This window comes from Protopterus annectens, chromosome 9.part0 (genome assembly GCF_019279795.1).
Source record: "Protopterus annectens isolate FY-2018-M chromosome 9.part0, PAN1.0, whole genome shotgun sequence".
In the NCBI taxonomy this organism is placed as follows: domain Eukaryota; kingdom Metazoa; phylum Chordata; order Ceratodontiformes; family Protopteridae; genus Protopterus; species Protopterus annectens.
Window position 1 is genome coordinate 855622244 of NC_056743.1, and position 16089 is coordinate 855638332.

At 43.0% G+C, this 16089-nt stretch overlaps 1 protein-coding gene across 1 annotated transcript in view; it reads right to left on the minus strand.

Moving 5' to 3' along the window:
• COL11A2 (collagen type XI alpha 2 chain) overlaps positions 1 to 16089 on the minus strand; it is a 484735-nt gene that overhangs the window by 304838 nt on the left and 163808 nt on the right. The window contains exons 6-9 of the mRNA XM_044083566.1: positions 15425 to 15685; positions 14935 to 15072; positions 12716 to 12883; positions 11794 to 11964 (exon numbers count right to left, since the gene is read on the minus strand). Coding sequence (XP_043939501.1) covers positions 11794 to 11964; positions 12716 to 12883; positions 14935 to 15072; positions 15425 to 15685 — 738 coding nt within the window. The remainder of the gene's footprint in view (positions 1 to 11793; positions 11965 to 12715; positions 12884 to 14934; positions 15073 to 15424; positions 15686 to 16089) is intronic.

Here is a 16089-nt window from a genome sequence, read left to right on the forward strand (position 1 = left end):
GAGAGAGAGAGAGGAGAGAGAGAGAGAGGAGAGAGAGAGAGAGAGAGAGAGAGAGAGAGAGAGAGAGAGAGAGAGAGAGAGAGAGAGAAGAAGGCCATTTTGAAAGACTGGTATCTGTCAGACAGGTAGTTGCAGAACTGCAGAAGACTTGGTTTGGAAAGGCCCAGACAAGACATTTGAGTCAGAACTTTCTCATGTAACACTGCGTCAAAGGCTTTTGAGAGGTCTAGAAAAATAGAAGAGATAAACTTTCCTTGGTCTCTAGCCTTACTACTGTTGTTGGAAAAGTTGAGGAGAGCTGTAGTGGTACTATGTCCTGGTCGGAAACCATGTTGTGTTGGAGTTAGGAGATCCTTTTACAAGAGTTACTGAAGGAGTTGCTTATGAATACACTTTTCCAGGATCTTAGAAAGGTGGGACAAGATGGCGACTGGCCTAAAGTTAGAGATTTCAGAGGAGTTACCTCTTTTATGAAAGGGAGTAATAAAGAATTTTTTACACAGGTCAGGAACATGGGAATACTGAATAGTTCAGTTAATGAGAACTGAGACTGGGTATCTATTGAGTCTGCAGCAAACTTAAGGTATTCAGTAGGGAGATCATCATCATAAGGAGAACAGGGTTTAACTTTCTTTAGTAATGTGCAACATATGATGTGGAGACACATGTAGGTTGAGGACTGAAGGTATGGATGTCAAGACTAGTAGAGTTTTGAGGTAGAATAAATGGTTGGGGAGAGATATAAGACAGACTAGGTTGTCAATGAAGACATTTGGTTGCTGTTTCTGAGGGGATAAATCCAGATAGGGCTTTGGTGAGGAAGGAAAGCCAGGTTGAAAACATTTCTTAACTGAGCTCCAGGCTTTCTTTAGAGTTTTATCTTGCGGATCACAGCAATGTTTTTTGTCTATGTGAATGTGCTTCTTGGTGAGGTTGTGCAACTCCTTGTACAGAAGTAATGTTTGAGGGTTTTTCTCCTTGTGCCATAGTTTTCATGCTTTGCCACATTTTTGCATGTGAATTCTTGCAGAATAAGACACTGGGTGGGTGAGTATGTTTTACTCTTTTATTTATAGTAGAATAAATTATTCATGAATATAATGTTGAATTTGTTGACAGCTTCATCTAGAGGTAGGGTTTTGTGTGGAGACAACTTGATGGATTTTAGTGATTGTTGAGTGTATCAGGATGAAAGTTACAAAGATTTCAGGTAGCTCTGTACTGATGTTTTTTCCAGCTTGTGGCTAATTTCTTTATTGCTGAGTACAGGGTGATGACTAAGGGATTTGGGTAGTACCCATGAGATGGTATACTTGCTGGGGTCAGAGACAAGCGTCCAGTCAAGTATAGAATTTGTATTATTCTCTTTGTTGAATTGAGCAGGGGAAGAGATCAGCTGTTTGAACCCATACAAGTTAAGATTAGTAGTTGGGGTGTTAGATGTCACAGATAAACAGCCAATGTTAATGTCACCTAAGATACTGGTTTCAACAGTAACATTTGTAATTGTCCAGCAAATAATTTCTTCTAATAAGCTAATATTATTATCTGGTAGTATGTAGAGGGCAACTATATAAAGCTTCTTATGTTTATTAACAATGAGAAAAGAGATAAGAAGTTCTGCATTTTGGAAGGTTGGTATGTTAGTTCTGAGGGGTGAGAAACTTAGTTATTATATACAATTGCAATGCCTTCCCCTTTTTTGTGCAGTCTGTCACATCAAATTATATTGTAGCCAGTGGATTGAATTTCAGAATCTTTTATATGGGGTTTTAGCAATGTTTTGGTAATGACAGTAACATTTGGTTAGTATTGTAGAAACCTTGAAGGTCTGAAACATTGTTTACAATGCTGCAAATGTTAACGGAAGTAAAGAAAGTTTTGTCGGTGTTGTATAGGAAGTAAAGGTGGAGGATGGTGAAATGGATGAGGCTGAGGGGCCGGGGTAGGGATGGATGTCACCACAAAGAGTGATTTTATATAACAGAAGATTAGGATTAGTTATGTTTTTTTATAAAAGTATAAGAATGTATTCCAGGTTATGTCAAAGTGAACTGAATGCTTAGATGTTTTGTATTTGAAAAGGTGAACAGGTTGGACATTAAATATATATGAGGAAAGAGATATGAAGGAGAGTTTAGCCTGAGTAGAGATAAATGACCAGTAGTGTGTGAGTATGAATAAAGTGCGAGAGTACCATGGCAGGTAGTAAGGTGACAAAATGGCAGGTGGTAAGGTGACAAAACACGAACAGCAAAGACGTGAAGATGCAAAAAGATAACATGCTAGATAGAGAGGACTACGGGGTAAAAAAGAAAAAGATTTTAAAGGAGAAGGGAGGAAGATGAGAGAAAAAACATGAAAGTCAAAATGGCTTGCTGGAGATGTTAGGCAGGGTGATCCCTTATGGAGATGGAAAAAGGTTAAGATTTTAATAGGGTATAGTCATATAGAGAAATGTAGAGTACACTGCGATGTGGTAGGATAAAACTGTGAATGAAAGATAGCATTAGGAGAATGATTCCGTGGGTAATATGTATAGTAAGAGGTTTGTGCGTATTATGTTTTCTGTCAATGTTATGAAAGGAAGGGTAATACTGAAGAAGGACTCGCGGTAGAAGAAGTAAACACTGCACAAGGGGAAAAAACAATAAAAGTATAGACTGTTAACTCTGAAGACTAGAAAAGAGAGAATTAAGTGACAAAGTAGAGAGGAGTAAAAGTGGAGGGAAGGTGACATAAGATTGCAAAAGGTTTGTGGTAATGCTAATGACACTGAGGAAGCAGCTTTGCTACAATCATGGGAGGAACTTAACAGGAGAATGGAGCAGAAAAAGCCATACATTAAAGGCAGGACAAGTGCTCATGGGCAATAAAGCCATATGTACTAACGTAAAATGGCTTTAACAAGCCTGAAGTACATTAACATTAGCAGTAGCACTGGCTGAACGTCCAGTGGTACAGATGGTTTTAGCAGGTTATCTAGTGGCAGCCTTACAGACGGTCTGCAATGAGAATTATTTTTTGCAGGCTGCAAATCCATCTAGCAGAACAGAGATAACTTTTACAGCTTTTAGTTTGCCACAACATATTATTATGTGTAACAGCACTCGTGTGATGTCAGAAGAATTTTGCAATTTTGTTAAAATGTGACTATGTATTCTATTAGTGTACCAGGGTACTCTGCTACAAATGGTATTGTAGAAAGGTATGTTCAGAAGTTTAAAGCTGGAATGAAAAATTGTCAAATGAAGTTTTGGATGTAGAAGATGAAGATTTAATTATGTATATTACAGTATAGTACATTATCCAAATGTATTGCAGGCCAGTAATATTCAGAATTATTTCTTAACAGACATTCATAATTGGCTGGACATAAAGCAAAGCAAACCTCAGTGTTGCTGTAAGATAGGAATACTACTTACAGAGGTTTTAGTGTGACAAACATACAAAGGGCAGATCTCTTGGTGAATTAGATTCAGTGTATGGTACAGGAAGTCCCAAGCAGATGCTTGGCATTATACGTAAACAGAACAGTCAAATACTATATTGTGTTAAAGTGAAAATAGAAGTTATGTTCTTACCATAACGTTCCATGTTAGTTGTCTTCTTCTCGCCTTCTTACTTGCTGGATGGGTTCGGAGCCGACCTCGGCTCCGACTCGGCCACTCTAAAAGCTCGAGAGTTGGTTCCACCGGCTCGAGGCTCCCCTTATATCCCACAATGCTAGGCGGTATTACCTCAGATCTCGTTTGTAAGCTAGGCCCAGCCAATAATAAATCCAGAACTACTGGAAATGGGAAAACCCACCTCTATAAAAAGAAGGGAAGAAGGTGACCTGAAACCTGATGAAGGAAAATATGCACAGTATAGCATATACCTATATACAATAGAGGTGGTAGAAAGAGAGGTCACAATCAAACTCCTCTAGGTCTGTCCAGGCTAGGGGGAAGGAGGGGGGCGAAGAAGAAGGCGAGAAGAAGACAACTAACATGGAACGTTATGGTAAGAACATAACTTCTATATGTTAAGTTGTCCATCTCGCCTTCGTTCTTGCTGGATGGGACCGCCTCCCTAGCACCTTGTCCCGGGTGGCCTATCGGAACAGACTCTTGAGTACAGTGGAACCAAAATTAGCTCTATGTCTAGAAGCTAAATCCAACTTATAATGAGAAATGAAAGTGTGAGGAGTAGCCCATGTAGCTGCTGCACAAATGGTATCAATAGGCAGCCTGTCTTGGAAAGCTATAGAAGTAGCCAAAGCTCTAGTCGAATGGGCCTTTGGTTTGTTAGGCAACTTTTGGTGTCTAATTTCATACACAAAGGAAATCAGGGATGTTAGCCATCTGGAGAGTGATACCTTCGAAACTGAAAGGCCCTTTCTGCCTTCTGCATAAGAGACAAACAACTGGTCAGTTTTTCTGATCTGTTTGGTCCTATCCAAATAATACCTTAATTGACGATGAACATCTAGCCAATGCAATTTTGTTCAGACCTGTTAGAAAAGTTAGGAAAAACACAGGGAGGTCAATGTTTTGATTTAGATTTGCCGCAGAGGCTACTTTAGGTAAAAAGGATGGATTGGTCCGTAAGGATACCCTATCCTTATGAAACAACAGATACGGTGGTCGACTGCTGAGTGCATGAAGCTCTGAGACCCTTCTAGCTGAAGTAATGGCTACCAGAAAGAGAGTCTTCCAGGATAGCAATTTCATTGAACAGGAAGCTGCAGGTTCAAAAGGGGGAAGAATCAAAGATGTGAGAACTAAATTAAGGTCCCAAGAAGGAGGAGGATTTCTTACAGGAGGTTTAAGAAGAAAAACTCCCTTCAAGAAAGCTTTGCAAAGCTTGTGAGACATGATGGCAGAATCTGAGATGCCCACATGAAAGTTAGATATAGCTGCCAATTGAACTTTAAGAGTAGAAGGAGATGAACCTGCATGGAAAAGTTCAGCTAGAAAATCAAGGACTATTTGGATGGGAGCAGTGAAAGGATCTATGTCCCTTCCTTGAGCCCAATAGGCGAAACATTTCCACTTACTAAGATAAATCTTCCGAGTGGAAGATTTATGGGAAGCTATCAAAATATCTCGAACAGAGTGAGATATTTGAGGAAGCCTGGCTAAGGTTGGAACTGGAGGAACCAAGCAGTGAGGTTCAGAGAGGCGAGGAGCGATGTAACTGACCCGACTGATGGATCAAAAGATCTGGAACTAGGTCCAGATGCCAGGGTTGCTCCAACAGAAATTGATGTAGAAAGGGGAACCAAACCTGTCGAGGCCAGTAAGGAGCAATGAGGATCAATGAGGCCTTCTGAGCGATAGCTTTCTGTATCACTTGAGAGATTAGTGGGAAGGGAGGAATGCATACAGAAGTCCCGGGCCAAACTTGGACTAGAGCGTCTCTGCTGGGCTGGCCTGGTAAGGGAAGAGGGTGAAATAATCTTTGCACTTGCTGTTTTGGGGAGTAGCAAAAAGGTCGCAGCAAGGCTGACCCCACTTGAGAAAAATTTTCTCCAAGATAGAATCTTTCAGAGACCACTCGTGAGGCATGAGGATAGCTCTGCTCAACTTGTCCGCGATAAGATTGGACTTCCCGGGGATGTGCGTTGCTATCAGAAACCGCTGAGAAGAAATCGCCCATTGCCACAGTCTGAGTGCTTCTCGACATAGGGGGTAGGACCTGGTTCCGCCTTGTTTGTTGATATACCACACTACAGACATGTTGTCCATCTGAATTGCTATCATTCCCAAGGGAAGAGAGTCTTGAAGGGCTTGCAACGCTAGAAGCACTGCTCTCATCTCTACAACATTTATATGCAAGTGGCGTTCGACTGGTTGCCATATGCCCTGGACTGTTCTGCCCTGATAACGCCCTCCCCACCCAATCAGGGAGGCGTCCGTTGTCAGAGTAGCAACCGGAGGGGAAAGGACAAAGGGTCTTCCTAGGAAGAGCTGGGGGGAAGAAATCCACCAAAGAAGATGATTCTTGCATGCTTGCGTAATCACAATGGTGTGGGACATCGGAAGTTGTTGGTACGACCATTGTGTGAAGAGCATCCATTGAAGGATTCTCATGTGAAATCTGGCTAATAGAAGTAGAGGGATAGCAGCCGCCATAATCCCCAGTACTTTTAGAACTAATCTGACTTTGACTCTGTTGCTGTGGAAGAGAAGGGAGACCAGTTTGTGTATGTCTGCTATTCTTTGGTCTGTGAGTCTCGCAGACATGTTGACTGTGTCTAGATTTGCGCCTATGAAGGTAATAGCACGACAAGGCGACAAAACAGACTTTTCGCAATTTATTGAGATACCTAACTTTTGAAAAATGCGAAAGGTGTAGTCTCTGGCAAGTAGAAGAAGATGCTTGGTAGGAGCTGTGAGGAGCCAGTCGTCTAAGTATGGAAACACCTGGAATCCTTGACGTCTCAGGTGAGAAGCTACCACTGCCATGCATTTGGTAAACACCCGGGGGGCAGTGGTGAGTCCAAAGGGCAGGGCTCTGAATTGAAAGTGACTGGTTCCCAGCCTGAAGCGGAGGAATCTCCTGGAGCGTCTGTTCATTTTTATATGATAGTACGCATCCTGGAGGTCTATAGAGCACATCCAGTTTTCCTTTCCCAATAGGGGTAGGATGGATTGTAGCGTGACCATCCGAAATCTTGTTTTCTTGACAGACTTGTTCAAGATACTGAGATCCAAAATGGGTCTCCAGTCCCCTGTTTTCTTTGGAACCAAAAAGAACTTGGAGTAGATTCCGGATCCTTGCTGGTCTGCTGGCACTGGCTGAATGGCTCTTTTTGCAAGCAACTTTGATATTTCCAACGCTGCTTGATCCCTTTGAGCGGGTGGAACATCTGGAAGGGATTTTTTTGATTGATTTGGAATGCGAAAGAACGGAATGGAATAGCCTTCGGAAATGATGGACTGTACCCACTTGTCTTGAGTTAGGGATCGCCAGGCTTCTGGGTACAGTGATAATCTTCCCCCGACTGCCTCGGAAGGTGGACAGTCGGGCAACACCTCAGGGATGCTGGAAGGGCTTATCGGAAAAGGTTTCTCGATTGCCCTGGTTCTGCGGACCCCCCCTGCCTCTAGGGTGACGTCTACCATTATTGTCCCCCCCCGCCTCTAGAGGGGAACCGACTCTGTGCGTCAGGCAAAGTCCCTTGAGATTGTTTGCGGAACCACATCTTTCCACTTTTCTGGCCTTTGGGGTAAGGTCTAGAAGGAGTAGAAAAACGGACTCCGACGGCAGAAAGAGTTTTGCCATCTGTCTCGCACCTTGTCAAGGTTTCTTTCACTTGAGGACCAAAAAGGGATGATCCATCAAACGGGGAATTAGTGAAAGACGTTTTAAAGGGGTCCGCAAAATTGCACAGCCGCATCCAGGCATGATGGCGTAAGGCCACACCAGTCCCTGCGGCTCTGCTCGCTCCATCAGCTGCATATGAAAGAAGGCGCATGGAGGAGTTAGCTATAGAATTTAGGGTAGCCAGCTGAGTGTTCATCTTATCCTGAAAACCCGCAGCTGTAGGATCCTTTAACATCTCACTCGCTTCCTTGATCAAGTCTCTTTGAAGACGAGTGAAATGACAGAGGTAGTTCAGCGAACGCATGGCAAAGGTCGCTGACAAAAACATCCGCTTTCCGTACCTGTCCATAGACCTAGATTCCTTGTTAGGAGGATGGACAGGCACCGAAGGATCAGCTAGCTCCTTCTTAGTGGTGGCAGCTACCACCATAGCATCCACAGAAACTCCCTTAGTCAGAAATTGCTTATCTGCTGGTGCTGTGATAAACTTTGAAGGTCTCCTGGGGGTGGGGTCCACAGAGTCAGGAGCCTTCCAAGCCTTTTTACCACCTGCATGAGGGGGTCAAAGGGGGGGGGGCACCCAGGAGGTGGAAGGGCGAGAGCCAAACGCCTCAAGATACACAGATTCATCCTCCGAAGGGTTAAGGGCTGGCCAATTTCCCCTCTGTTTCAGGATCTCTAGAATGTCTGCAAAGGAGACATCTTCAGAAGGGGAACGGGGGGAACCCTCGGAATCCTCTAAATCCGTGTCAGAGGTGACAGACTCAGGTGAGTCTATGTGCTTCCTCTTGCACTTTCTCTTCCTAGGGGGCTCCCCTGCCAATTCAGGAGAGGCCTCGGAAGAGGATGAGATCCCACAGGGGATTCTTGAGGAGCTGGCTCTCTGCGGTCTGGGATGAGGGAGTGAGCAGACATAACCTGAGGCACCGAAGAGGGAGGGACGGACGGAGCCGACTGTGGAGTTGAACCGGGTTCCAACACACTCCGCATGACCTCGAATGCACCCCTGTCAGGCAGAGCCAGAGGTCCCCGCTCCGAAAAGCTGAAAACCTCCCTCAGCACCGACAGCAATGGCTCCGAGGCCGATGTCGGAGCCGAACTCACCAGCGCCGAAGCGCCGAGAGGGAGAGCGGGGTCGGACAAGGGTCTGATGCCACTCACCCCCTCGGAGCCGACGAGGGAAGTCCGGCGCCGAGATTTTTCCAAGGAAGAAATCGGAGCCGACGACGGGGCCGAAGACAATTGTATCGGCTCCGACGCTACCACAGTCTCGGTTCCGAAACGCCCCGGCTCCGAGCTCAAAGGAGTCAGAGGAGGAACATTTTGAGAGATAGGGTTAAGCATCGACTGATGAGTCAGGCTCTGAAGCATTTGGGCCAGTGCCTCGGACTTAAGAAGTCGACTCACTACCCTCTGAAGGTCATGGTCAGAAAGCCTCGATGACCTAGAGGAGTGAGATCTATGGCTCCGTTCAGACAGCAAGGGAGATGCTGGAGCCGAATGAACGGAGCCAAGGGACGGTGACCTGGACCTCTTTCTAGATGTCGGTTCCGATGGTCTGATCGGAGCCGACTCAGATATTTCCAATACCTCGGCTCCAGCCGGAGCCGAGGGAACCACAGAAGTAGAAGTTCGAGTCTCATCGGCTCCAGCCGGAGCCGATGTTGTAGAAGATTTCGATGTCTTAGGTGTCGACTCAGTAGCTGGAGCCGAAGACCTAGAAGCCTTAGAAGGTTTGCCCGAAGAAACAGTCGGGGGACCCTCAGGCTTTAGCAAGCCCCTTAAAATGAGCTTGTTCTTTCTTTCCTGCAGGACTCTAGGGCTGAAGCCATGGCACACAGCACAAGAGTCCTGCAGGTGTAAAGGTCCCAGGCAGTACACACAAGAAGTGTGACCGTCTGTCAGAGACATTTTCTGACAGCACGAGTCACACTTCTTGAAGCCTGAGACCTTTGAATCCTTGGACATTTCAAGGAACAAGTGTAACCACACACAAACACAAACACACCGATTACACTATACACTAAAAAACAGTAAGTTAAACTAAATAAACTAGATATTTAGTATTATAAAGGTCCTTACAGAAAACACATACACTCCAAGGGGATGGGAGGGCCCGAAGGCCTAAGGGAAGAACATATAAGTTCTTGAGGTAAAAAAAGGGTTAAGAACAAGGAGAAAGGGATAAAAATCCTTTAAGGTAAGGGGATACTGAATGGAAAACTAATTTAAAGGGTTTTAATAAACTTTTTTAAAACTATTTCCTACACTAACCTGAAGCCGGTGAAGCAACACGTCTCGATAGCTGTAGCGGCAAACGAGATCTGAGGTAATACCGCCTAGCATTGTGGGATATAAGGGGAGCCTCGAGCCGGTGGAACCAACTCTCGAGCTTTTAGAGTGGCCGAGTCGGAGCCGAGGTCGGCTCCGAAACCATCCAGCAAGAACGAAGGCGAGATGGGCAACTTAACATGATATAGTTATCACTTACAGCAGGCACAGTGACCCTTAAAGACTAGAGGAAACAGAGTGACCTATTAACAATCACCCGGATGGATGGTGCTCACAGTCCTGTAAGTCTGAATACAGAAAAGTCTACCAGGCTGTTGAAGCACACCAGACATTTCACGAGATACTGTTGATAAAAAGTGATTCTGACATCTCAGACATAGGAGTCAACACCAGAGTTCAAAAGTACATGGAGGGTTCAGGTGTCACCTCAACATCTTATTTTTTGATGAACTTCTGTGCAGAAAGGGGCACTAGCCAACCTTAAATTGATGGTCTCAGAAATTACATTTTACTTTAGTAAAGTCTGATGATTTCTTTTAAACTGAAAAGAGGCCACTCTGCTGTATTGAGCTATTCAGCAGGGCATCTATAAAAGTGATCAGGCTGCAGTATAAATTCTGACTATGATAACCAAAACTTTCAGATAAGGAAGTGTGCCTAAAGAGGACACATGATCTCCTCATGTGCTCCTTCTCAATACACTGCAATTCCCTCGTTCACATTCCAGTGAAGAATGACTTCTGAGTTCATTACAATGAGAGCTAACATACACACTGCTTGTTTTAACGGTGTTTTTCTCAAACACTAATTATATATAGGTACCAAACCCTAGGCAGGATACACATTGCTTGTTTTAACAATGTTTTTTCAAAGACTTGTTATATATAGCTATGTTACCCGTTATATACTGAACCCTAGGCAGGATATACACTACTTGTTTTAACAATTTTTTTTAAACACTTGTTATATACAGGCACTGAAACCTAGGCAGGATACACACTGCTTGTTTTAATAATGTTTTTCTAAACACTTGTTATATATAGGTACTGCACTCTAGGCAGGATACACACTGGTTGTTTTAACAATGTTTTTTCAAACACTTGTTCTATATAAGCACCAAAACCTAGGCAGGATACACACTGCTTGTTTTAACAATGTTTTTTCAAACACTTGTTATATATAGGTACCGAACCCTAGGCAGGATACACGCTGCTTGTTTTAATGATGTTTTTTCAAACACTTGTTGTATATAGGTACCGAACCCTAAGCAGGATACACACTGCTTGTTTTAATGATGTTTTTTCAAACACTTGTTATTTAGAGGCACCGAACCCTAGGCAGGATACACACTGCTTGTTTTAATGATGTTTTTTCAAACACTTGTTATTCAGAGGTACCGAACCCTAAGCAGGATACACACTGCTTGTTTTAATGAAGTTTTTTCAAACACTTGTTATTTAGAGGTACTGAACCCTATGCAGGATACACACTGCTTGTTTTAACAATGTTTTTTCAAGCACTTGTTTTATATATAGGTATTGAACCCTATGCAGGATACACACTGCTTGTTTTAACGATGTTTTTTAAACACTTGTCATATATAGGTACTGAACCCTTGGCAGGAAGCGGACTGCTAACAAATAGCTGCAGTTCTGATTGTCCGAAATTAAAAGATTAATACTAGTTTTAAAATGCGATAGCTGGGTTTTTTTTTTTTTTTTTTTTATGAAAACCACAGTCTGGTACCCATGTTTCAATGTAGGTAAATCAGCTAAGCTATCCTACTACAAAAACATACAACAAATTTCCATTTAATATTAAAAAAAAGAATATGCAAGTGCTAAATTCAGAATGGCCTCTACTCTATATCATAAAATGATACTCCATTCTGTACCTGAACTAAACAATGAAATTCATTTGGCAGTGAGCTTGTTATATGCACCACCAGTGTTGACAATTTACTTATGTCATTTTCCATGTTTCTAGCGGACAGCAAATCTATGCCACAATCCACAGTACTTCCTGTCATAGTTACCATGACTACAGATATGTCCTAGCTCATGGAGAACAGACACCCCTTCCATTAACGCATTCATTTTTACCAAGGCTATATTAAGAATTCACTACAGACTCATTAAATGACACTCTTTAGTTCCCAACAGTTGAAGTAAATTCATTCCTTTTTACCTCAGCGGTCACCTGAGGTGATTCGGGGATAGAAGGTGGAACTTGTTCCTTTGCTCCCACTTCCTCCTGACCACCTTGCAACAACTCCTCCTCCTGCCCAGGGTAGACATAGGAATAATCAACTTCTTCTTGTACAAAAGGCGCTTCTTGTGTTGGGACAATGCCAATGTCCTAGAGAGCAGAGTACCAGCATGGAAGAAGTGGGTTGGAAGGGAGAACAGAAAGAAAGAAAGAAGCGTTATTATGCAATCACTGTCATTTGTACAGAACTAGCACAAAATGGCACCAACGAGATTGCTTGTTGGATCATTATCAATGGAAGATAATAGATCACATGTAATGTTTAAACATCACTCTGTAAAACAGAACACATTGCAAGGAAGGGGTGCAGAGCAAGTTTGTATAAAAAGCATGCACAGCGTAAAGACTAGCTCTAAGCATATTTTGCATTGGTACAAAATCTGGACTATAATCCATACTTGCAGCCAGAAGTACAATTTACTAAATAAATCAATTTTGATGAACTGAATGTCTCTAAGTCAGCAAATGTAATTTTAACTTGCACTTGTCTCTTTACTCATTTCATTATGTGACAAATTTAGCAAGTACTGTTACAGGAAAGAAGTCTATGATACCACCAAAAATGTCACTAAAACAGTTTACCCCCCCCCCCCCACACACCACTCAGTGTGATCTGACTCACAAATCATTGTCCTGATGAAACATGATTCCCTTTTCTTTGCCCAGGTTTTTATCTGCTTATCTGCGTCTCACCTTCTTTCTTCAAATCACAAATTGCCTCACCCTAAAAGAGATACCCCATGCATGCATGCATGCATTCAGAGACAAGAAACACCATATTTTAAATAAAAAAATGACGCCTCTCCCAGTTCTACACAGTTAAAATTTAATTCCATGTTACCTCAGTGGCGACCTGAGGTGTGCCAGGCATGGAAGGTGGAACCTGTTCCTGTACTCCCACTTCTTCCTGACCACCGTACAATGCCTCCTCTTGTTCTGTGTAGGCATAGTCATAATCAACTTCTTCTTGCAGAGGGTGAGCTTCCTTTGTTGGGGAAACAGCAATGTCCTATGAAGATTTTCCCAATGCAGAATGAAGACGTGGAAAAGAACACAGAAAAGAGCAGAGGCATTAGTGGCAAATGCAGTAACACTGAAAACTGACACAAAGTCTCCCCATGGAGACTGTCCCATGGACCACTATCCTTACAAGTTTGTGATCATGTAGCAGTTCACATGATCGCTATCTGCATACGATAAAGATCATGTGATCACATGATCACCATCTGCATAAGATAAAGATCATGTGACAGCATCTCACATGGCTGTGAGAGCAGAAAGAACTCACACAGCAGGTAAGCATGAGGAAGCTTATGTGCCAGAAAACAGCTTATCATTTCTAGCTGTAACACACTAGAAGCAAGTTAATAACATTCCTTTAGCAATAAACCCCCAGCAGTAAAGCTATAGAAAGTTCTGAATCAGTATAGCTACATTATAATGCTACCAACTCTGTAAAAAGCATCAGCAAACCATGAGAAGCAGTGTAGCACCCAGTTCCAAGTGTTCCCTGTATGAATGCAAGGACTCAAAGTCTTTTCTCATTCTCATCTCAGATGTGCCAAGTTGCTGCTGCAGAGTCATTCTTCCCTTCCTCCATACAGTCACCTTTTTCTCATTTCTTCTACCCCTCTGTCCCATGATTCTTACAATATCTGTTTTTTTTTTTTCTGTTTCTAGTTTACTCCAGTCTTGCACTGATAATTTACCCTGCTCCCTGGCCATGCTGTTGAGCCTATGGTCTGCCTATTCTCCAAGGGGTGAGGATTGAAAGAATACCAGGAGATGTATTGCCATCTATACAAGGACATCTTTTTGCTGTACTGTCTTATATTTCTTCCATGCATGCCTCTGAGGGGAGCATACTTCTTCTTCTTCTTTTGGCTTTTCCCGGTTAGGGGTCACCACAGCGGATCACCTGTCCGCTGATGATTGGCAGTGGAGTTTTTATAGTGCCGGGTTGCCAGCCCAGCGCCCAACCTTCAACAGAAGGCACACACATGCACGCACTCATGCCTAGGGCCAATTTAGAATATCCAATCCACCTACAGCATGTCTTTGGGATGTGGGAGGAAACTGCAGCACCCGGAGGAAACCCACGTGACCACAGGGAGGACATGCAGACTCTGCACAGAAGGCAACCCAGCCGAGGATCGAACCGGAGAACCTCTTGCTGTGAGGTGGCAACGCCTACTGCTGCACTACCATGGCCGCCCCCTCTGAGGGGAGGATACAGTAAGCATAAATGAGGGGTGCCACCCACTTCCACTGATGTAACAATCAAAGGCTTCACCTCCAATAAAAAGTGTCTTCAAGTGTTTTCCAGTCTCTGTCATGGTATCTTACATTTGTATCCAACCCCCCAACAAAGGTGAGCCAGCACAGAATCATCATTCTTCTGTTTTCTCTGTTAGCCCCTCCAAAGACAAGGTCACTAATTAAACTTGGGTCATAGTCAAGGATTCATTCTTCAATGTCAAAGAGCTGGTGACAGTATATTTACTTAATCTATCTGACTGACCTTTTCTGAATCTAGCCATTCATCTGCACTTAGTACTCCCTTCCCTTTTTTATAATTGTTTCCTTCCTATACCTCTCTGCTCTTGTGTTATTTGCACCTTTGTATCCTTTCCTCATTTCTTCCTGTTCTTTCTGCCACTTGTCTTTACGTTTTCCATTTTTCTTCCACTCTGCACACTTGCTTTCTTTCACACTTTCTCAATGGTCCTGCTGTCTGTACTTATCTTTATTCGGACTTCGCTTCTCACATATCTTTCTTTCCTCCATCATTGCCTTATCCTTCTCATTATTTGTCCCCGTTTTCATTCCTATCTATAACTTGTGTCTTCCTTCCACCTTATTTTCTATGTCAGTTTGATTTCCCAGCTTTTCTTTCTGCCTGTTCTTCTGCTTCATTCTATTCCCCATCTCTCCTTCTCTTAGTCTACGTTTTTGCTTTGTCCTAATGTCCTTACCCCCCAATAAGCTCTTCTAAGAGTTCTAAAGTATAACAGTAGTTTATCAACTGTTTGGGGTTGAAATAACAGAATTCTGTGTTACCTCTGTTGTGACTTGGAGGACAGCTGGGGTAGCAGGTGGTGCTTGTTGCTGAACACCCTTTTGCTCTGCCCCACCGCGCAACTTCTCCTCCTCCATGTTGTAGACGTAGTCACCCTCCTCATCTACAAAAGGAGCTTCCTGTGTCAAGGAAAAAGTAAGGTCCAGCACAAGTGGTTCCCAGCAAGGAAGAGAGGCAGAGGAAAATGAGAAAAGAAGATATAAGGAACAAGTATTAGTGCACAATAGCAGCCATTTGAAAAAGCAAATTGAAAGCGCTGACATGAAATGTGCTTTCTGGATCATTATCAGTTGGCGATAATAGATCACAGACAGAATTTGCATACTGCAGTGAAAGCAGAAAGTATGGGAATAAAGGAATATTTGAGCAAGAAAATGTGCATATTAGAATGACAGCAAAACACTTTAATTTATCACAGATTTTGGAGAAGCTTCCTGCCACCAAAATCCAGATAAGTGTTTTTTTTTCTACCTGTTGATAGCCATTAGGTTGTTTCTTCTGACTGGAGGCAGGGTTTCGGCTAGTAGCACCGTTCTTTTTGGGAGGAACCTTGCCCAGGGAATTTTTCACAGGGCTGTTCTTTTTCACTGCAGTCTGTGGAGTGGCCACCTTGGGCACAGTGGGCTTTGAGGAAGCCTGTTTGCTATTTTTGTTGTTGTTGTTGACTTTAGCAGCTGGCGGCTTGGGTTTTTGCTTAGCAGGCTCCTTGAGTACCCCATTAGCTTTCAACTTCTGAATAAAGGATTAGCAGTAAAATGACAACAGTGATGATGATGATGATGGTGAAATGATGATGGTGTTGATGATGACATTGATGATGATAACGATGAGGAGAGGATGAAAATGGAATAAGCAAAACAAAAAAACAAAACAAAACAAAACAGGATGAATGAGGTGTCTGTTGCAAAGTGAAGTGCATGGCTGTAATCCTGTGTTATGCTGTTCAACAAGCATTTATGTTAGCAATCTGTCCTTAGCAAAACTGACAACAATGACTTATACTTTAGTCACTACAGATCAATACAGCACAGCGATATATACATATGATGGCTTTGTGACTGGTCAGAGTTTGTTCTCAGACTACTAAAGTGGAATGCATATGGAATAATCATTTATATTGTTTCCCAGGAATTATG